Source organism: Thalassophryne amazonica, chromosome 21 (assembly GCF_902500255.1).
Source record: "Thalassophryne amazonica chromosome 21, fThaAma1.1, whole genome shotgun sequence".
In the NCBI taxonomy this organism is placed as follows: domain Eukaryota; kingdom Metazoa; phylum Chordata; class Actinopteri; order Batrachoidiformes; family Batrachoididae; genus Thalassophryne; species Thalassophryne amazonica.
In genome coordinates this window covers 19598566-19622357 of record NC_047123.1, presented here as the reverse complement: position 1 = coordinate 19622357, position 23792 = coordinate 19598566, and the positions used below count along the sequence as shown (strand labels likewise).

At 39.8% G+C, this 23792-nt stretch overlaps 2 protein-coding genes across 4 annotated transcripts in view; both read right to left on the bottom strand.

The window, feature by feature from the left end:
* The window catches only part of lpgat1 (lysophosphatidylglycerol acyltransferase 1), a 67179-nt gene extending 62464 nt beyond the window's left edge, over nucleotides 1–4715 (bottom strand). Inside the window, exons 1-2 of one of the 2 annotated variants that reach the window (XM_034162767.1) lie at nucleotides 4693–4715; nucleotides 2117–2366 (exon numbers count right to left, since the gene is read on the bottom strand). In XM_034162767.1, coding sequence (XP_034018658.1) covers nucleotides 2117–2354 — 238 coding nt within the window. In that variant the 5' untranslated portion in view covers nucleotides 2355–2366; nucleotides 4693–4715. Of the gene's footprint in view, nucleotides 1–2116; nucleotides 2367–2838; nucleotides 3325–4692 lie in introns of those variants that run through there. The other variant, XM_034162766.1, reaches the window with a different exon arrangement.
* On the bottom strand, nucleotides 2240–23028 carry ints7 (integrator complex subunit 7). Of its 2 annotated transcripts, XM_034162762.1 has the most exons (21): nucleotides 22935–23028; nucleotides 22715–22844; nucleotides 22289–22435; nucleotides 20986–21123; nucleotides 20831–20877; nucleotides 20450–20649; nucleotides 19435–19557; nucleotides 19234–19342; nucleotides 18970–19104; nucleotides 18745–18842; nucleotides 16247–16486; nucleotides 12955–13092; nucleotides 12671–12877; nucleotides 12379–12573; nucleotides 11981–12084; nucleotides 11316–11384; nucleotides 9890–10022; nucleotides 8799–8897; nucleotides 6574–6759; nucleotides 4693–4994; nucleotides 2240–2366 (listed from the first exon to the last, which is right to left on the bottom strand). In XM_034162762.1, exons 1-20 carry the CDS (start codon nucleotides 23026–23028, stop codon nucleotides 4710–4712), a joined length of 2877 nt encoding a protein of 958 aa, XP_034018653.1. In that variant the 3' UTR covers nucleotides 2240–2366; nucleotides 4693–4709. The 2 variants fall into 2 exon arrangements, with proteins under 2 accessions (XP_034018653.1, XP_034018652.1); XM_034162761.1 differs by lacking the exon at nucleotides 2240–2366 and having other exon boundaries at nucleotides 4592–4994.
* Between the last annotated feature and the right edge of the window lie 764 nt (nucleotides 23029–23792).

Sequence of the window (23792 nt, the reverse complement as noted above, 5' to 3'; positions counted from 1 at the left end):
GATGAGGGGAAAAAAGATGAATGCAGCAATGTACAAAGACATCCTGGGTGAAAACTTGCTCCAGAGCGCTCTTGACCTCAGACTGGGGGTGACAGTTCATCTTTCAGCAGGACAATGACCCTAAGCCAAGATATCAAAGGAGTGGCCTCAGGACAACTCTGTGAATGTCCTTGAGTGGCCCATCAGAGCCCAGAATTGAATGTGACTGGACAGCTCTGGAGAGATCTGAAAATGTCTGTGCACCGATGCTCCCCATCCAACCTAATGGAGCTTAAGAGGTTGTGCAAAGAGGAATGGACAAAACTGCCCAAAGATAGGTGCACCAAGCTTGTGGCATCATATTTAAGAAGACTTGAAGCTGTAATTGTTGCCAAAGCTACATCAACAAAGTATTGAGCAACGGGTGTGAACACTTATGTAAATGTGATTTCTTAGTTTTTTTTTATGCTGTAACCTCACACAGACGGTTACATTAAGTGCTTGTCTGTTTGCATACCACTCACAGCAAGCACCAGTAGAAACACTTCTGATAGGCTGTTTATGAGATAGAGAGGAAACATGCCTGGAGTTTGTTCATGCAACCAAACTTGAATATTCGTGCTGTGATTTTTGTGGTGGTGTCATTTCAGCCATACTACTAAACATTCTATCAGTTTTCCTATTTACAGTGATAAAGTCTAATTCTGAAAGCTGAGATTATTCTGAACATTTTCATATGCAAAGTCTTTGCAATATACTTTTTCACAATTTAGTTGGTAACACCAGTGAAAAATACAGCCAAATAACCATTAATTTGTATGTCAATTTTAGCAGATAGAGAGCCCTTTGTTTCTCGTATTCCATCATGTTAAGTCTTCTGTGGAGTAAATGTTATTTATAATAGTGACTTGACAGCATGCAAATTGTGTAGTTGTTCTGTTTTTAATCAGCGGTCAGCTGACTGCATAGTGGCATTAAAAGGTACCGCCATGGTCCACATAAGCCCAATCAGAGCCTTCAATAGAATCAGACAGAGTCAGAATCAGACTCCAGAGATTTTTTGCTAGTAACAAAATAATAAAAGTCAGACAATAGTCGGAGGACTTTGCCTCCACCTACGCGTGTGCGCTGCACCTGCCTCCCCCAAACAAAAAAAAAAAAAAAAGCTCTCTCACTGCTCACTAGCATCAGCACTGATAAATCCAATCTGTAATTTAACAAATGTATAAAACTGTAATTCTTAAAGATCTAAGAGGTGGTTTGCGGGACAGCAAGTCTGCAGTACGGAGGTGACTAACTGGTACCCTGCAGGTCACATGAAGCCCAGTCTTCTTTGTGTTGATATACTTTACTAAGATGTCTAAGATGACAAACTTTCAACAAAAAAGTGGGTGCATATACAAGCTGACGTCTATCAGTGATGATTGGGCGGGATTCTGACAATAAAAATGAACATTAAACTTTGCTTATACCAAATATATTATTTGCATCCATGCAGTTACTGGCGTGGTTAATGAAGCAGAAACTGAGTGATCCCAGTTTAATATGAAAATATCTGTCTACTGTTCTGGGAAAAGTTTTTTTTTTTTTTTTTTTTTAAACTACAACTGCATGATTCTGGCAGGATAAAATGCATGAGCATATTCTTAACTTTAGCATTTCTGAGAAGCTCACGTTTTCCATGCAACACAGCTTGTGATGGGGGGGGCGGGGGTAGAAAAGTATCCCTGGGCCTGAAAAAAATTCTCGAGGAAACACTGAATAGTGGAAGAAAGAAAACAAAAGTATATACTTTTTGCTAAAGTTTTACACATTGTAAAAGTGCAAAAGACAAGGGGAGAAATAAAGCATCTTCACAACTACATGCTACGCTTCCAATACACACCCGGTGGGATATTAAGACACAGAGAATTGGGGGGGCTATTGCTACCACAACATCCCATTTTTGCATCAGCATGTTTCAGGGGTTACCTTTACCTTTTAGTCTGTCGAGAAGAGTCTGCCTGCAGTATGTGCACTCTCTACCACTTGAAACTATCTGATGAACTGGATAACTTTTTTGGGTGAAGCATGAAAAAATACACAACACCAGCAGCATGCCGTACAGAAGCATTTTAAAATGGATAAACAATCGTACCTGTGTAACCTGCAACCCAGCCCCATGAAGATACCATCGCCAGCAGCCACTTGAACATGACTCCTTCGATGTGCCAAAAAGCAGAGCTGTCCCATATTCTCAGCGGCTGGAGAAGCAGCAGGTAGAAGCAGTAGGATGGGATCGCTACACAGTTGTTGAAAAACATGAAGGTGAATCGCAGCACTGACTTCAGCAGAACCCAGCTCAACTTGCTGGCTCCGTCCAAAAGTTGTGCCATTCTGATTCACACCTGGGGAGAGAGGAAAAACACGGAAATCTTTCAGCTTGGTTTATGACACCTTGGAGCAGCACCAACAGCCTGTTAACAAAAGACAAGCAATGCATTTGTTCACTTAATACCTGTGTCAAAACAGGACAATCACCCCCCAGCTGTACACTGAACAAAACTCAGTTCTACAAGACAAAGTCCGCGCAATTTACTGCCAACCGGATGGGTGAGGTTATGTCACGGGATGTCTGCCATCTACCTGGACTTGGACAAATCGACCACAAGCAGTGGACAAGGACTTTCCAGTATGCTAGTTGGATAGACTTAGCACAGCATGGAAGAAATCCATTCTTTTACTTTGTCGGTGTCAGATTTGACATCCCATACAATACATTTTGGTTCTAAATTTAATAACTTTGTATTTTTTTTAATAACATCAAGTGTCCCTTCACTACAACGTAGTCGCAAGCTGAAATGTACTAAGTTCACTCACCCGGCGTTCGTGTCACTGAAGCATCCAAATGACCGGCGAACGACCAGGTTACGGCTAATTACTGGAGCCAAATAAACCGCGTCACGTGCTTAAACGCTTAACATCTCGACAATTTTTTTGTGGAGTAAAGAGAATGTTCAGTAACATTCCAGCAAACCTAAGGCTGAAAGACACTCAGTTGCAACCATTCAACTAAATAAAAAAACAAAAAACAAAAAAACAAACACAAACAAAAGTATCCGGCGCCGCTCGGGGGCACCGTTAGCTCTCCGGCTAACTAGCTAGCACCGTGATAATTCCACTGATGGACCATTATCATCACCTCAGCTAACCCGCTAACGTTACAAAGCTCCTATTATCCAACGAGGATGAAAGCATTGTTTGATCTGGTACTAATGTTGCATATATTATGCAAAGTCAACGACATAAATACGAAAAGCGACGATTTCTTTTTTCTGTGCTAGCAGGACCCGTTATTTATTTTTTTTCCAGCGTCAAGGTACAAAAACATCCAGAATGCGACCACGTTAGTCTGTTGTGCTTTCAGCGTAAAAGACCAACTTCAATACCAGTCTTCAAGGGATTTGTTTCTGGTTAAATTTTCATTGCTGTATAAAAAATATTACAGCACAGAAGAAGAAAAACAGTATATTTTTATTAATGAAATTTCACGCTTGACAGTAAATTTTATGCAAGTAGCAGAATAAATTTCAAAGTTTTTAAACCATGTCAATTGTCAATTATGAACATGGCTTAAACTTCATAAAATTTTTATATTTTTCAATATTTACTTTTTCGTTCCCCATACTTTTAATATATTTTTACTTTTTAGCCCCTAGAAAATATATGCATTCCTGTTTGACTGGCATTTGCAATACATTAAGAAAAAAGCAACATACCTAACTTAGGACACCAAAAAACCAAAGGAATTCGTTTAACAAAATTGGTCACAGTGGTAAAATACGTTGTAAATTAGAATAAATAGGAAAACATTTAAATTCAGTTAGCTATTAAAAATCCACATGGGCGGTTGTTATTTTGACAGCAAGTTTCTAGACGCACACATAAAAACATGAAAGTTACACAAAGACAGGTAAGTTTTTAGGTAATTTGAGACGCGTTTTTACTTTGAAATCCGCTAAGTTTACATTCTCCTGCTTGATTCATTTCATTCGCTTGACGCCAGCTTCCAACCAAAGTGCGCATGCTCTGTTCAGCGCTGTTTTATGATGTATAATTTAAAATGCTTTTAATTTTGCCACCAAATTCAAATGCTTCATTTTCCCGTCATTTGGACTCATTCTCAACTATTACTGTAATCTTAAAATAACTATTTTAAGATTACATCATCATATGTGTGTGTGAAAATTTGCATTTAAAAATGCTTAATCTAAATAAAATTGTGTTCTGACCAACTGTCCTACAGTGAAACACTATATCACTAACCCAGTTACAGTTTCGAAAAGAATATTTAACTGCTGATTCGGACTTATCACAAATCTGCCCTTCAGACGGGTGCTGCCCCCTGATGGCGCTTTATCGTATTACAGCAGACCACATGCTAAGTTCAAGGACATCCAACATTAAATTATTCCAGTGATTACAGTGTGTTAGATACGAATGATTGATGACACAGGAAGGCGATTACAAGAAATAATGTTTTCTAGTAGTCACCTTTTAGTGCCAAAAACCATCAAATTATGTAGAAGGATCATGACTGAGTGTCCTAGAAGATTTAAACACAATGCAATTCTAAAATTTAATCTTCTCTTTAATTTGCTTGAAAAACCACACATTCAGTTTACAGAAGACATTATGACTTGCATACAAAGAAAAAGTGTTCTGGTAGTTGACCTTGAAGGGTGTGCAGACTAGAAGCGAGCGTATGCGCTCCTCTGCGGGGCGGCCTGCGCCCCGCCTTGCTGCTGGAGCTGGTGTCGGAGCTGCTGGGAATACGGATCCTCCAGGGATTTAACTGACACAGTCGTTTTAGGTCCAGTCTTCCACTTAATGCCGTTCTCATCCACCACGGAGGCCTCCACAGTGACGGTGTGAGTGCCCAGGATGGAGAAATTCAGCAGGAACTGGGTCGTGAAGTAGTCGTTGTGAGGCTCTACACGCTGCTCGATCTCGTTGGTTTTGGTATCGACTGGAAACTGAAGGTTGTGTGGGAGAAGAGGATTATGGGAGTGTTATCATGATTTAAAAAAAAAAAAAAAAAAAAGCAAGCCACAAACAACAGATATGCAAAGGCCAGAGCTCTGCACTATGAAGCCAGATCAACATATCTAGGCTTTCTGTGTGTGAGATGGTTTGACAAACCCCAAATTCACAATCAGTGCAAACGGTACAAGCAGTTATACAAACTAGGCAGCAAATAAAGACTGTTCTATCTCCTTTTTTCTGGCTGATATGTGTCACAAATGCCTACATTCAAAGTATTATTTTTAATTCAGAGTATTTTGGGATTATGTACAATCTGGCATTTCTTGCAAACGTGTGTTTGTTTACTTGTTACTCAAAATATTTCACACAAATGCAATTCTATCAGTCAGAGGCAAAAACATGTCAGTGTTTATATGCAATGGTGGAAAACGTTTAAGACGTATGTGCAGATTGCTCAAATATAACAGTCGTCACCACCCGACACAAACTCATTTTTCACAATACTGTGACCAATTTATCATTTGTTCATGAAAATCATGGCATGTCACTTTGAAAAATGAACTCATTTCAAGAGAAAACACCATTCTACACACTGTTATAAAAAGTTCCTTTAAAGGATCTTAAAAAATATTGAATGATGGCCTGTGTACATATAGTGTTCGTTTGTGAGCGCTAGCGTTCCAAATGAGAACAGAGCGTATACAACCACCTTTTAAAAATGTTCTGCATCCACTGTCTTGTTTTCCCCAGAGTGCTTTTTGCCTTATTATGCAGCTGTTCCAAGTGTTTCAAGCTGAAAACCTAACAGTTCAGAAAAACGTATTTTCCCAGTCCAGATGTACCGTCACGGCAGTTCCTTTCCAGGCAACCAATCACCATAACAACCAGGAAAATGGAGAAGAAGCTGGTTTTGGATGTCTCTTGTCTACCATGAGTTATATGACGTTACACTAAAACTAACATAACAGAGACAGAAAACCTTATGTACAGGAGCAGATTGGACGGACTATGTTTCTGGTGAATGCTGTTTTTCAGCACTATACACATTTTAAGTTGTGTACTGTCATCGAAACAAGTCCTATGTGCAAGGATTTTTTTTTGTTATATGAAAAAGCTGAACTGAAGCACTCACTAGCACCCTGCCAGTACTTTTCTGCCAGAAGAAAATGCTACATGGACACAGGCCCAAAAGAGTGAATACCCAGAAGTTGGAATACACAGCCATACAAATCAGAGGAGCTTTGTGAAAACACTCTTCTTTATTGATAGCCGATTAAGTTGAAGCTCTGAAAATAATCAGGTCCAAACCAGGTTAAATTTGAGGTGTAAGTTACCAGAGTGATCTAGCCAGGTTAATAGAGAGCCACATTTGTCTCCTTGAAAACCCTAGCTTTCAGCTTGCATACTTCGCTAATGCACAAGTCTTGTTTCATAGCACACACCTCTGGTGCACCCTGTGAGTAAATATAAAGCTGTATTTGGACTGTTTACCGAGATCAGGAATGACAGATCTAACTGGATTTACGACTACAAAATGTTTGTCATTAATTAAACACAAAGTCTTGTTACCTTGTAATCAGGCCCAGTCTTGCTCTGCAGAACAGAAGTGACATTGAGACAGACAGACTGGATCTTCCGGAAAAGTCCTGGAGTGGTACCGTGTTGAACAACCCCCTCCACCTTCAGAGTCAGCTGCTGACTGCTCTGCACTGGGATTGGTTCACTTGGTGTTCGTGGGGATGGAGACAGAGCGAGCTATGAAAACAAAACGCACACAAACTCACTGACCGTAATGTAATAAATGTATGCAAGTATCTTGCCACGTTACACTTTTGGTCATGTTTTACTGTCATCCTTTCAAATATTTTGCTGGTTGCTCGTAGTCCTCCAGTAAGTCCCTTCAGTTGCTCCCTTGTTTGCACTTGGGGTTGCCACAGCAAATCTGAGGTGAATCTGCATGTTGAATTGGTTTTATGCCAGATGCCCTTCCTGACACATTGTGGCAGGGGCAGGGTTTGAACCAGGAAAGTTCCACACTGAAACCAAGTGCACTAACCACTTGGCCACCACCTCCGGCTGCTTGTAGGCCTCCGATTTAGTCAACTATAAGCATTTTGCATCATTGCCTCAAGGTTCTGCTACTAACCTATAAAATTATTCATGGACTGGCACCTCCCTACCTAGCTGAACTAATTAAACCTTACATACCGGCCCGGGATTTACGTTCTCAGGGTGCAGGACTACTTTGTGTCCCTAAGGTGAATAAGAAGTCTGCGGGTCACAGAGCTTTCTCTTATCGTGCCCGTTCTGTGGAATTATCTCCCTGTGTCAATAAAACAGTCAGATTCTGTGGAGATGTTCAAGTCCAGACTTAAGACGCACTTATTTTCCCTTTCATATGGCTAGCATACTGGTACAGTTTTGTTTTACGCTTTTTACTCTTTTAATTAATTTATTAGTAATTGTAGTGGGCTGCGGCCTCAACTTTACCTAAATTTTGGGTCTTTTAGTGAAGTTTAGGGCTAGTGGCTGGCGATCACCTTAGTATTTCTCTGTTTTTCTTGTTTAATGCTGGCAAATTATACTGTATTTTTTGTCTTTCTGATGCCTGATTCTGTTTTTTCTCTCTGTTTAAGGTGCAGCTCCATCCAGAGATGGGAGTTGTATTCGTGTCGGCGATCATCCTGTCCTGTGCGCCAATAGCATTTATTGTATATTCGTCCGTGAATTGTTCTGTAATTTATGTTTGTAGCATGGCCCAAGCAGAGGGTCACCCCTTTGAGTCTGGTCTGCTTGAGGTTTCTTCCTCAGAGGGAGTTTTTCCGTACCACTGTTGCTCTGGGGGTTGGAAAGGTTAGACCTTACCTGTGTGAAGCGCTTTGAGGCAACTCTGTTGTGATTTGGCGCTATATAAATGAAAATAAATTGAAATTGAAAATTGCCTGGTCCAGCAAAGTGACTGTGGCTCATCCTGAAGTTGACGGTTGTCAACAACTGTAGAATTGCTGCTGCGTGACGTTCAGACTGCATTATTCTGGATCAGTATTTCACCAAGACGGCACAGCATCAAAGCTAGCCTGCATTCCAAAATAAGCTTTTCTTGAGGTTATATCTGCAGGGAGGTTTTGTTTTCATGTTGCTCTTCTACCTTTTTTGTGATGCTGTGCTGCAGCTTTATTTGCAAATACACAAAATCTGAGTTTTTCATGAGGACAATTTGCCACATCAGACATTTGAATCATAGCCTAGTAAGCAAATGTACATGAGGGTGCAGACCCAATGCCAAGTGATTAGTGGGCAGAGCTCAAGCTCTGTTTTTTTTTAATGCATTTCAATTCATATACCTATACATTTCTAAATGTGTGCATCATTTAGGTCTGTTTCATTGTATTAATTAATCCCTGTGAAAAGTCCAACTATAATTTGCAGATTATGTGTTTAAAAAGAAATTGAGGAGCACCGTGATCATAGTTTGATCATCTGTTGTGTGCGGGTTTTTTCTTAAAGCATATGTAATGTATACAATAACTTTTCAGAGATGAAATGACAATGCAAGTAATCAAAAAGGAAAACCATTCATGAACAGTTTTGATCATCAATTTACGTTTTCAGGAAAAATAAAACAACCTTCTAGATGTCATTCCAACCTCTGGAAACCTGCAAATTCTTTTTATATCAACAAATTTCTGACAAATTACAGATTAAATACAAAACAAAAACAAACACTATTAAATAGATACTGAAAAACAATGATCATTTCTGTCATGTTTTATGGTTAAATAGAATTGATTTACCTTGATGCTGGTTGACTGAAGCTTTTGGAAGAAATACCTCTGGAAAGACAGGGGGACTTTAAGCAACGCAATGACGGCGTCACACAGACAACCTGTGTGCTGAAGGACAACAAGAACAAACATCCTTTACATTGAAATCAATATGCTGAAGCTTCATTTTCAAAGTAAATACAGCAGGAGAAAAAGTTCAGGTTATAATAACACAAGGATCTGAGGCTTTGGAAAAAGTAAGAAACAGGAAAACCAATAAGTCCATCCACTTTGGACTGCAAACATGATGACTCAAATGCAACAAATGACATTATGTTGAATACCTCCAAATTTCAAGGGCATATCATGAGGACAAACTGATTAAAATCTAGTGAACTTTGAGGTTCCAAATTAACCAGAAAAGAACCTTTGTTTTGCTTATGTAATATCCCATGTCTCTAACACCTGGTGCATGGTGAGTGAATGGTGGATGAATGATTAAAATTAGGAGCAGTTGCAGTTGTCTAGATGAGAGACACTTATCATAAAGAAACATATTAAATCTGACTGTTTCACAGCTGTTAACATTCTAAAACTCATAACATGGTCACATCTCCACACAACACCACGGAAAGTACTTTGTATGATTTTAGCCACGGGCAAAAAAAGAAGGCCAGGGAGGTGGTCGAGCAAAGTAAGGAGAGAATGGGGTCAGTGAGATGGTTTCTCCACTGAAATGTAGTAAATCAGAGAAATAAGCTGCTAGATTCTGATTGTTATACAGCTGTTACATACTAAACCTCAAACAACATGGATACAAGCCCATGCAACTTGTGGAAAACATTTTATATCAGTGTAGCCAAAGCAGACACTTTTTCCTTCTCTCTCTCTCAAAATGTATGTGGTTGAAATTACATTTATCTGGAAACTAGCTTGTTTGTCAGATTCTTTCCTTTCCAAAGTGGCCACCAAGGCTATAGCTGCTTGTTTATAACAAATTAATACAAACCCCCATCCCACAATATTATGAATTTTGTTTTTAAATGAAGCTACAGATTTCTAAAAAATGTGGAGAATCTTTTTTTTTTTTTTTTAACCATTCTACATCTTTTCAGTCTCACCAGGTAAGAAACAGGAGGATGTTTTTTGGTCAGACTCTCCACTTCTTCCAGCACGTGGTTGAAGACCGACATCATCCGTCGCTCATATTCACTCTCTGTCTGAACCAATGCCAGGGTGCCGTAATCTTGAAAACTATTTACAAAATCAGACAAACACAGCTTCATCTGTATGGGAACAAAAACACTCAATAAATCAGTGCCCCCTTCACCCACCCCATTCTACGGACCAACAAAAACTGTAATTTAAAACTTAAACAATGTACCTATTCCAGCAAAAATCTTTTTTTTTTTTTTTTTACTTTTTTACTTTTTTTTTATTAAAAAAATAAAACAAATTCTAAAATTACAAACCTGGTTTTAAAAAAAATCACAGATTGTTTTTTTTTAAGATTTCTTTGCAATGCACAGAAATTTGCTGATGATCCCTCAACAATAAAATAATTGTGACACCCACATCTACTAATATAAGCAACAGGTTGGCCATAGTTGGCAGCATCCCACAGCAGCCTACACTCAAAGTTCTTGAAAAGAAGTAATATCTCCACCAGGTGGAGATTTACCATTAATACAGGTACAATACCATTTCACCAAGAGCTCCAGTTACTTACAAACCCATGTTCTCAATAAACTGCAGAACACCTAAAAGAAATATACATGTATTTGTATGAGGGAAAGTGGTGGAACAGCTTACTTATATATACTGCTTTACAACTTTTCATTCATGTCCCTAAAACCTTTGTGCTGCACTGACATTATGCTGTAAGCTGATGTTATACCTCTCAGACTTAACAGCCTACAACATATAATGTACCTTTATGAAATATCAAAACCCACAAAGCTTAGAAAATTAATCTAAAACTACATTATTTTAATGCATTTCTTAATTAACACAATCAATATGATAAGCAACAGCATACAGTGATGAAAGGTTTACAGGATTTACTAGATTTCCGAATGTGAAGCTTACTGCCATTCATAGGAGAGACATTGTCAAGGTGACACATCATATCTGACTAGTGAATCATTAAACACAATTATCCCCACATCCAAGCCATCGTAGGTGGCACGTTATTATTTTCCTAAAAGAGTGGTCTGTATATTATATATGTATTATATATATTATATGTATATTATTGTAGTATATTTGTCAAATAGTTCAATTCAAATATTCAGATTTTAAGTTTAAAGTATTGCTTAATCTGTTTAAAAAATGACTCCAAAGTCTCATAGCTAGTAACATGTTGTAGGAGTGGTAAGCAGACTTATTCTTTTGCAGATATTTGGACAGTTAGGTGGTCTGCAAGATTTTTTTTTATTGGTTAAGTGGTCGTTGGTCTAACAAAGTTTGACAAACACTGGTATAAAATATCAAACAAATCCATACAAACCACACAAGGCTGTTCTCGACTGTCACAGTAGCTCCTACCTGGCTGCCTGTGGGTCCAAGATCAGCGTTTCTATTACATGAGAGATGAGCAAACAGCTTTGTTGTTGTCTGGAAGGGCAGTTAAAGGGAAAAAAAATAAAATCCATTCAAGTTAGAGAAGTGGTTCTATCTGGTATGTACACTGCCTCTAAAGGAAGCCAAAGAAAAACGTAAGTATAACTGAATTCAATGTGGGCACAATAAAAAAAAAATAAAAAAAAAATCGAGCTGACAAAGAAAATGTATTCAAACAAGGTGACATTTTATGTATGAACAGGTGTTTTTTTTCACCATGAAATAACTTTTTAATTTAACCTTTATTACTAGATTAGTCCCATTAAGATCAAGATTTCTTTTACAAGGGAGACCTGGACAGTTATAAAGTTGAAGGAGGAAATAAGAAGGCAGTAATAATGCCCTATGATTTTTGCAATAGAAACATTTTTAATGTGCTCTCTCTCTCTCTCTCTGTTCTGCTTGAACATAATATTAATACACAGGCAAATATGGAAAGAAAATGTGTGCGTGTTGGGGGGAGGGCAGGTCTTGGGTGTTCCTTTGTTTTTAACTTCTGAGTGTCTCAAGAAAATACTTGAGAACTGCTTCAGTGGAGACGGCAAAAAGTGTCAGGAAGTAGGATTTGTTCGGGACAGGTTTAAGGATACAGCTCCACGTTGCGGAGGGTGGCGTAGTCGGCATCAAAGGATGACTGGTGTAAATCAGCGTAGCGAGAAGCAAGACTTCTAAACTCATCCATGCATACCTTCATCTGGAAAAAAGTAAAGCTAGATAACTAAAAAAAAAAAAAAAAAAAGTCAAACAGACTGCACATTCCAACATGACAACCTGCAGCCTTCAGTGACAAAAAGCAGGTCTGGAAGAATGCGTTGGCACCTCATGGTGCGACATCCCCCAGACCATGGAAGAGCCTTTGGTCACCAGATGGCAACCACCCTAACAGACAGCCAGTCCACCCCAAAACTTTGCTTGCTGGATATAAATCTACCTATCTATCCCCTGTAAGCAAACATTCCAAAGGTCTCGCTCTTTGGCGGTGTTTTACCTGCATGGAGATGCGGCCGCACCGCTGCAGCTCGTTGCCTGAGGTGAGTGCAATGGTGGTGGCGATTGCAGGAGGTGGGCTTGTTTTCAGGCTGTTGCATGTACATATTAACTGTGACAGGGCTTGTAGGGTGTCGATGCGAAGCTTAATGAACTCACACTGGAACGCAAGCGGGCTCAGTGGAGTGCTGGCTGCCTGGAAAGACAAATTAAGCAAAGAGTCAGACACAAGCAACAGCTTAATAGTTCCATTGGCTTAACAAGACAGGCATCAGTGTGTTAAGTTAACTGACTGTGAGGGAGGCTACGCCCTTTTGGTAGGAGCGCAGGGCTTCAGTGATGGCGCTCATGGCTCCACTGTAGTCTCCGTCCTCCACGTGACTCAGACACTGCTCTGCCTGGGAGAACTCCTTCAGGCTGTTCAGCCAGAAGTAAAAGTGCTCTGAAGCCACGCGGGTCCGCAGACTCTGGTACAGCTCGCTGGAGAACTCGTGGCACCCCTGTTGGCAAAGTGGGGGATCAGCTATCTCAGCTGCAGGTTTCAGAAACATGTTTTGATGTAAACAGTTGTGATCACCATCCGTGACGCTTGCCGCGCAATGCGGTACACCGTCCAGCCGTTAGCGACGTTCTCCAGCTGCTGTTTGATGACCAGCTTCACTTCAACCGACAGACAGGACTGGCTAGCAACAAAAATCACTGTTGCCAATGAAACCTGCAGCAATCACAGTGGATTCAGATCTAAAATTTGTGGTGGGGTGACACAATGGCAACAACAACAACACAGAGAATTAACATGTTTTTCTGGCTGCAATTCTGCAACCACTGATTCCTCTTATTTTTTTATTTTCTGCTGCAAAATGTGAAAGGTGTAATAAGTATGTCCCTTTCAGGCTACTGTACCAACATAGTTACCTCGATGAAGGAGCCCGTTCCCATACAGATTTGAAGGGCTCATTCTAAGCTGTGAAGCCAATCAGAAGTGGTTGCGAGAACCGGTCAACCAATTGTAACGGGGAGAAGACTCCCACTATAAAACATCACTGTACCATTGTTCTGGGTTCCTTCTGAAAGAGTTCCTGCATGAGCTACGTTCATTAAGAACCCAGATCTGTTTGACTCCATATGAGATTTCAATAAACTGTCTTTACTGTAGTTCTCATAGTTTGTAATTGGGACAGCACAACTTAAGAGCGGGGGCTTTACAATTCATATATATATATATATATATATATATATATATATATATATATATATATATATATATATATATATATATATATATATATATATATATATATATACACACACACACACACACACACACACACACACACCAGGTTAGTTCCATTGAGATCGAGACCTCTTTTGCAGGGGAGACATGGACAATTATAAAGTTTCCAATTCACATAACCTGCATGTCTTTAAATGTGGGAGGAAACCGGAGCACCCAGGGGAAACCCACGCAAACACGGGGAGAACATGCAAACTCCACACAGAAAGGCCACAGTTGGGAATTGAACCCATGACCTTCTTGTTGTGAGGCAACAGTGCTATCCACTAAGCCAGTGATTTTCAACCTTTTTTGAGCCGCGGCACCCTTTTTATATTTACAAAATCCTGCGGCACACCACTGTCATGTGTCACGCACCACTAACTCGACTGTCTCTACACGGTGCGTTAGCACGTTAGCAACACGTGCGGTACAGATATGACGTAACATAGTATACTATAGTCATGGAGCTGTATATGAGAACTAGAGAGCGCAGTCCCAATGCTGCACACTAAACGAAAACGTCCCTTCATGGACAGCAACATGACGCCTCCTAACCGGGCAAAATATTGATGAAGTACCCGGATGTTAATGCATTTTCAATGGAGATTCGCGACTGAACACACTCAGAAAAATGCTCGCAAAATACATGTTAAAATGCCATTTTGTCCTGGATATCGAGCCAGTAAAATTAAATTACATTAAATTATGTCAGGAAAGTATTAAACTTACTCTGACACCCACACATTCACAAATATTAGTGTTGAAAGTTACACGGATCTGCGCTGTTAAGCTACACTGCTCGGCTGAGCTGCCGCTGTGTTCAACGCAGCGCGGCTCCTAAAACCATTACAATACTTTTATAAATATTATATTTTTACACAATTATCCTTTATTGACCGAGTTTCATTCATGAAGTCAGCGGTGTGTGTGTGTGCACATTTCTGTGTGTGTGGCAGCACAGCGCGGGTCATTAATCTAATTATTTTAAGGGGCAAAAAAAAAAAAACTCCCCAGTCTTGTCGAACAATTTTTAGTCACTACCGACAAGAATTTTAACTAGACATTGGTCTAGCAGTGGAAAATATCAACTAGACATAAGTGAAATTAATGATCCGTGTCATCGGGCGACACAGGTACGGCAGGAGACATACAGCTGTTTATCATCCAAATATCACTGACAAAGTGACAAGAAGAACCAAAACCACTTACTTATGGAAGAAAATAGTCTCCCTTGTTCCTCCGTTTGTGACTTTGCCAACATGCGCAGCTTTCCGGCATATTCCACCTGTTTCTTGACGAGACTAAGTGAACTTCTACGCACACAAATCACTAACTTGCCCGGAATTAAAATGGCGATCACGCCTCCTTGTCGGCACACGGCTCAGGGCTACTGCACGCTTTGCTGCCACCTACTGGAATAAAAGAGCATTACACCATCTGCCACACTATTACAGCACATACACCCGATACTGGTGATATCTGATAATTGCCCACGGCACCCCTGACGATCGATCATGGCACCCCGGTTGAGAATCACTGCACTAAGCCACCGTGCTGCCCATATATATATATATATATATATATATATATATATATATATATATATATATATATATATATATATATATATATATATATATATATATATATATATACACATATATATATATACACATATATACACATATATACACATATATACACATATATACACATATATATATATACACATATATACACATATATATATACACATATATATATATACACATATATATATACATACACACACACACAGGGTTCTACGTTTATTTTGTTTATTTCTGGTGGCACTCACTTGAGTGCTGCTTTTGTTTCCAATCAGTCTATTAGTTTGTGTGAGCAGGCGTGTCACTCCATTCTCTCTTTTATGTTTCGAAACGGACATCACAAACTAAACAGGGTTTCCACTCTGTGGTTTTATTGCTAGTTATCATGTCACAGCTTGGTTTCATCAGTTCCTGGTTTTGTCTGTCTGTTATCCAGCCCTGCCTCCAATGTAAATTAATACTTCCACCTACAAGTAATTTGTGCTTTCATCCTTCAGCCGGGCTCCAATTCCTGCTAAACCTGACAGCTAAGAAATATGCTTGTAGATGAGCCTCGTGATAACAAAAGAAAACTCGGTGTCAGTTGAGTAAAAACATAACAGAGTAGGACAAATGATGGCTCATTTGAGCACTCATGAGGCATATCATTTGCTGTCTATTTGTAAAATAGAAAGAAAGGTTATCAGGCATTGTGATTGGTCAGTTTTGAGGCAAAGCTGTGTCTGACGTTATCATTCCAACACGGCCCGTAGGCTACTGTCTGATTTAAGGACAACATTAAATAACCAACCTTGTAGCTGAACATAACCATGTGTTTACTCAAGACACTAAAACATACATAACAGTGACATGCATCCTAATCTCCACTCAATCAGATTTAAGTTGATTTGTTGCTACGGGTCCATTTAGCGTTGATAATGCATAGCAAACAGGTACCAAACTGCTCCAGGGGACGTGTTATCTGCCAGACAAGTGTGATTTTATTAAATGTAAGCTGCTCTTACCAGAAGTTCTTGCTGCTTGTCAGTGGAGGAGTGACCAGCCACTCTGTAGAGCTCCACCAAATCTCCCAGCATGCCGTCTCCCAGCACTGGCAGGTGGGTTGCAATGGCAGCTAGAGTGTGACACAGCAGGACGCGAGACGAGTCGCAGGAAGAGTGGAGCTGGCCGAGCAAGAATTCCACTACCGGCTGGCTCAGATTGGGTCGACTTTTCAGGAGCTTCACCAGCGAAGTGAGGGCTGTCTAAAAATCAAAGGGTCGACACAGATGAGAAGAAAGCTGAATATCACAGTGCACACTTGGATTCAATGACTTAACAGTCTGCTGGTAGTTTGCAACAGCAAAGACGAAGCTGAATTGTGCCTCTGCATATTTTCTTCACAGATACACCTCCTTATAGTGCTCTGTGCAAGCAGTTATTCAAATTAAAATTCATTACCACTGTGTTTAGTGACTTGACCATTTCTGCTTGCTAAATCCAAGCCACATTTTTTTTAAACATAGCGAGAAAAAAAAAAAAGCTTCAGTGACATTTAGAAAATGTAACGCTGCCATCCATTGGGCAGGTTTGCGCCATAATATTTTTCAAGCAAACAGCCAGGAAAATGGCTCCAAATATAAAAAATGAGGTCAGCAGAATGAATCAGTGACACAAAAAGCTGTAATAATGTAACATTAATAAAGAAGAGTTCAGGCTTCTTTAGCTGCAATGCCATATTTGGCCTGTGAGCATTTTGTAAAAGATGAATAGATTAAAGCATGCCTTCTCTGCAATGTTTTATTTTATTTGCATAGACTAGTGGATCTATTAGGGAAGTCGGGGGCTGCAATGCTTTTATTTACTACTAACAATAATAATAACAATATTAAAAATCCAAGTGGGATTTTACCATTGTATCTTTATCCAGCATGTGTCCTGTCACTTTTATCATTTTATACTCCATTTTCAAATATGAAACTAGCAACTTGCACAAACTGAGTTGTTTTTTTGTTGTTTTTTGTTCTGTGTCAAGTTTTGATAATCCAATGAATAGGAACAGGAAGGTATTAGTCCAGTTTCCTCCATCAAAAGGCACATCTTCATAAAGGCATGGAGCGTCTTGTGTAAAATTTCCTTCAATTGTAGTTCAGTTCCTGACACTTGTCTCACTTTGTTTTATGGGGAAGTTTAAATGGGGTCAATGGTGACAGGTATGACAAAAAGGCTCTGCGTTTCTCTCTTCAGTGTAGGGAGGGGTTTATCATTGCTGAAATTTCAGTGGAAAAGTTACAACCTTGAGAATGTTACACAGCAGGTCTATTTTGAAAAGTTGCACAAGACACAAATTGAGAAAGTCAAGCCTACACCACGCTAACTTGTTTGTTGATACTGTGTTAGACATGTGAATGCATTTGTATGTTAACTGTTTTTGTACGTATGTAAAGGACAATTTCAGATTTAGTGATCAAAAGAATTTCACAGAAAGTGGGTAAAAATCCTTAATATAAACTACTGGTAGTAAACCTGAAGAAAAGAGATTTTGACTGTTTTGTTTTTGTCTGACATGATTGATGAAATCACCTGCTTTTTCTTTTCTTCCCTGTCAAATATCTGTCCCTTTCTTATCATGCCATATTTTCCAGATCATTTCTTGTTTTGTCTTTTTTTTTTTTTTTTTTTTTTACTAGATTGGGAGGGCCTGCAACTTACATTCCAGAGCTACTTGTATACAGAAAAAATATTACATCATCTGTGGCCACAACGTAGCACCATCTACACGTGTGACATTCTGCTCCTGTATACTGAATGAGGTACTGTGATTCGCTATCGAAATAAGAAAGATGTTTTGTGTGTTACAGAATGAGAAAATTTCAGAAATCATGCCCTCAAACTAAAAGACCAGGCTCTGGAATGAAAACAAGAACAATAACTTTCATACTACTTTGCACAACTTTTGAGTGGACTGTGTGAGACAAGAAGAACAGCAACGGCAGGTCAGCTAGGCTGACCTAGTAAGGTCGGGCCATTATCTTTTAGAAATGACTTACAAAAGAGTTTTCAAAGATTTAATAATTACACTGCATGTTTACCACCTACGAGGGTCTGTTTAGTGGTATCAAGAAGCACTTTACTCAAGTTTTGTGCTTTGTACAACATTAGTCCGTTCACTAACATGGTCTTTGCATGATGAATAAATGTGCAGATTACATTACTTTTGCGTCTTCTTGCAAAATAAATGTGAAATGTTTTTTTTTTTTCCTCATCATGACGAATTTTTGGACATATGTGACTAGTACTAGGGAGCAATTTATAGTTTAGAAAATACAGTACATGCTTTTAATCTTGCAAACCAAAGTCTAATAGCCTTACAGAGGAGTTGTATTGTTTGTTTGCATATAAATCAGATTAACTCAACTATTATTATAATGTATATTTTGAAACCTTTAATGTGACATGTTAACAATCCATGTGCGATTCATTTACACTCACGTTAATTGCCTCGTTATGATAACGCTCTTACTTTGAGAGTGGCCTGGGCAGCAGGGCTGCTGTCCTGGCTGCAAAGCAGCAGGAGGGACTCCACTCCCAAAACTGTGTCCTGCTCCAACTGTACAATATCTGTGAATGAAAAATACACACAGTGACTCTCTGTCTTGGGAAGCAGCAGTGGAGGTGAACTTGAAAAATCTAATTTTGTTGAACAACTAGCAGTCAACACCCCAACAAAGTATTTACTCTAACTAACCCTTTTCTGGACAGGAAACAGCAATGTTGGCAAGGACTACGACCCCATGAGCAGCCACCGCCAGGTTGCTGTGGTAACAACATTCTTGGGCCAGTTTAACCAGATCAGTAAGGCGGGGGGGAACTGAAGAACTACCTGAGGAGACATCAGATTCATTCTTTAACATTGTTCATTTGTTCTCATTAAAAAAATAACAGGATCAAAACCACACAGCTAAATGGGTAAAATAATTATACATATTCATAGTATTATTTTATTACAGACCACTGAAGTACTGTTTGATTGCTATTGTTCCAGAAAGGGTGGAGAGGACGGCCAATGTCCCCAGCTTCAAACTATTGTATGGGCTAGTCAACGCACATTCACACAGCGTCTGGAGGCAGAAAATACTCCTGATTACAAACTGTTTCAAACCAACAAGAAAAAATAAATAATCTGTGCAAATGTCAGGATGTGATAGTCTACCTGAGTGTTTTCTCTAATCCAAAGGTGAGGAGCCTTTTTAGCCAGGAGCTTCAGGTCACTAATTGCCAGTCTCTTGACAGCTTTTCTTGGATCATCTTTCAGATACTGAAGAAGAAGCTGTAGCTGTTTGGAGAAGAAAAAAAAAAAAAGAAGAAGTTGACAATCACACCTCCATATGAGACACATTTTATTGCCAGGTAATACAGGGACAAGGACTCAGTCTCTTGCTTCACTTCATCCCCAAAAACACATGCAAAGATATGCCCGGTTCATAAGTTGCTGTAATCATTCTGAGTAAAGAATTTGTCTTTCTGTGTTTCCACGAGGAGAACAGAGTGTAAACGTTCACCAGTCTGTGCTCAAATGTTCCTGCTGAAACACTATGGAAACATCTAAAACCACAAATGTGTGCCGCAAGCTTAAAAAAAAAAAAAAAAATCCCTGAATAAGTTCAGCTGTGTGTCGGAGCTCTGTGTGTGCACAGCAAAGTGCAGACTGTGCCGAAAACTTAGTAATAAAAATCTTCCAAACACCTAATATTTATATATAACTAGGCAAAATGTGTGAAAAATATTTCTTACAGGTGGGATCCTCTAATTAATAAGAATATTAGGTGGTATTTAATCAGATTTTTATAAGCATATTATTACTGAGTTCTCATTGGCTGCTGCCTTTGTGCTGTCATGCAGACATACAAATCGAGATTAAAAAACATTGCATAAGCTTCTAAATTATATTTCTAACTTGATAATTGATTAGTTAAATCATAAGTTAATTTAAGCATGTTTATGTGCAACCCAAACTTTTTTAACTGCAGATTTCTGCTGAAATACTGAGTTTCCATTTGTTGGCCTCATAATTCTGGGTTAGCTCACACGCCGACAACCTGGTTGACATGTTGAACACATCTGATATATAAAGTGAGTTTGTCTTCAAACAGATTTTTTTTTTTTTTTTTTTTTAACGCAGGATGCACCTGTCAACAACAGGAGGCCTGTCGCTGATGTGGTCATACCTGTTTTGGGATGTCGATGAGGGAGGACGCAGCCAGCTGGGTAAAGGTGTGCAGTGTGACAATGACCATTGGGGTGGAGGGGTAAGAGCTGACAAGATGCTGCAGAAGCTCTCGGCTGCTGGACGCCAGGTTGGCATCGTGGTGCATGTGCTGCAACATGGGGATCAACTTAAGCTTCAGCTCCACCGGAGTATCCAAACCTGGGGCGAAGGCAAAAAAATAGAAAATAAAAAACACACAGTAAAAACTCAAATATGTAAATGATTAAGTGATCAAACCAACAAAACCTACACATGCTTTGTGATTTATTCATATCCATTTGGCTGGTACTCAACAAAATGTACAACAATTCAATATGTGAATGTCTGCTAAAGATTTTACCTTGAATCATTTCACTGACTTTGTTGCAAATCCCAGCTGCGAAATCTCTGAAATTAGAAATGGCATTTAAACTGATTGGCATCCCAAGATAAAATAACAATCAATTCCTGACATCCTATGAACTACAGTTCGATTTATTTCATAGCTTTGCTTACTTTGACTGTGCAGAGAAACTTGCAGCAGCAAAAATGGCAGCTTCCACTTCGACATTATCATGAGAGTCCAGACTCTGGCGAATACTGTGGTGGGCGTTCTTTCTTTCCGGGATGATGGAGGCCAAACTACCAAGCATCCTGAACAGAGTGAACCACATGAAAAACCGTTGATGTAAAATGTAGCTCTATTCTTTAGGCCTCACACTTGTTGCTCATTTCACTCTGGGAGCACAGTAGTAATGTCATGACTCACCTCTTCATTCCAAATTACAAACCTCAAGTCATCCAGACTCCTCCACAGTTGTCATCAGTGTCTTGGTGGCTACCCTCACTAGTCTCTTTCTGACAAGGTCTCCCAGGTTTTGAGGACGGTGTCACAGTCTGAGATTACCCCCATACCAGATTTGTATATTTGCTATTTGTGCATGCGCGAAAAAAGGGGAGTTTGTTCTGTACCAAGTTTACCCTGTCTATGTGTGGACCAAAATCAGGTTTGCAGGTGGGTTATTTTTCTCCATAATTTGAAACCAGCTTTCAGTCCTTCCCACACACAGAAATGGTAAACTCAGTACAGAACAAACTTCCCATTTTTTTGCGCATGTGCAGATGGTGAATATACAAATGTGGTCGGGGGTCATCTCAGTCCATGACAAAGGCCTACTCCAGACCAGACTGGAAACTTTACTGTGCACAGAAAAGTTCTTCCCACACAGTTTCCTCACAAAATCCGCATCCACTCAAACATAAGCTTCTAGGTAACTGAAAAACCAACATCTGTGCAAAATAAGAGCTAGGAAAAAAAAAAAAACACAGCCACATGATTTGACCTCTAAAATTCTGCGCTTTTTTTTAATCCAGGTCTTCCTGAGCTCCTGACCATTCTTCTGGTATCTTGACACAGTTGGTGGTCAAGGCAAGCAAAGTTATCCCAAGTGTAAAGTGCACAAAAAAATGAAGGGATGTACAGGTGGACAGAACACTGTGACCATCACCCAGGTAGAAAACATATCAATCTGTCGGCTCCAACCAGTCACATCTCACTTGTTTTTGTTGTTGCTCTTTACAGTCTGTATCCATTAATCCACACACGTAAGAATTGTAGTCACTCACTTCCAAGGAACCGTGCAACATATTACCCACATGCTGCAATCCGTCCGTGCAATCGTAAAGTCGATCAAAACATCTTCCTTGTGCACTTAAACTTTCCAGTCTGGAATCCAGATTTACCACATTGTTGTTTTTCTTAATAGCTGATATAAATTAAGTCCAAGACAGTCAGCTACTTTGAAGTGTTCGTGATTACCGTAGCGTGATGGCTCTGGCCACCGGGTCGTTGCTGTGGATGACAGAAAACACCCTCTTAACAAATTCGTCCACATTAAGGATCTTTTCCAGGTGTTTCTCACTCTGCTGAGTTACTTTCAGTACACAGAGACGAAGGAAGTTGTTCCTGAAAACAAAGACAAGCTTTTACAAATTAAGAACAAAAAAAAATCCAGATTGTTGAGCCACAATGATCACAAAAATTATCATAAAAATAACACAACAAAAGTTAGTTCAAGAGTCATATACAAAAGCAGCTAATTTCTTTTTGACTGAATCCAGGAACAGCAAGTAAATGAATGAAACCAGCAAATATTTGGCATTTCAACGTGGCATACGAGGGTTTTTGTAATCATTCATTTAATTTTTTTTTTTTTTTTCATATTTGGTGGGTTAGCATCTTTACCCAAGTCTGAATATGTCTGCTAGCTTCAGAAAAGCAGAGTTGATGAGGATGGGAAAGGGATACTTTTGGAAGAGTTTAGGGAAAAGCACCACAGCCTCACACTGCTCTCCGAGTTTCACCGAGCGCAAACCTGGAAGAACAAAAAGAGAGACACGTAAACACACAAATAAACCCAGATTCCGACGCTAATTAGCACTATGCTAACTGCATACCAACACACCTTTGTCCAGCTCCATGAGAGCGGAATTGGCATCAAGTTCTTGCTCGCCGTAACAGGCCTCTGACAGGAACGAACGTGCCGTTGCCAACGACATTACCTCTTAATATTATGTTCATAAAAAAAAAAAATAAATAAACGGACTAAATAGCAGGTAGAATAACACTGAACACGGAGACAGAGAGCAACCGGAAACTGCTCCAACATTACATCCGGCTCATTTTTGGATTTCATAATAAGAGCTCATAACGAATCTGTGAACGAACCTTCTTCTTTCAGCTGCTCCCGTTAGGGATCGCCACAGCAGATCCGTTGTTTCCATCTCACTCTCTCCTCTGTATCTTCCTCTGCCACAACAACCACGTGCTTGTCCTCCCTCAGCACATTCATAGAAACTCATTTTTGGCCTCCTTCTTCTCCCCCTGCTTGGTGGCTCCATCCTCATCATCCTTCTCCCTATATACTCTGGGTCCTTCCTTTGGACATGTCCAAACCAGTCCAATCTTTCGTGCTCTCGTCACGAAATGAGTCACATTTTCGTGAACCGGTCTTTTTTGTTTTACTATTTCTAACCCTATAATATGATACGTATTATATCCATCCATCCATCCATTTTCTTCCGCATTATCCGGAGTTGGGTCGCGGGGGCAGCAGCTCAAGCAAAGCCACCCAGACCTCCCGATCCACACATACCTCCCCCAGCTCCTCCGGGGGAACCCCAAGGTGTTCCCAAGCCAGCCGAGAGATGTAGTCCCTCCAGCGTGTCCTGGGTCTTCCCCGGGGCCTCCTCCCAATGGGACGTGCCCGGAACACCTCTCCAGCGAGGCGTCCAGGGGGCATCCGGAAAAGATGCCCGAGCCA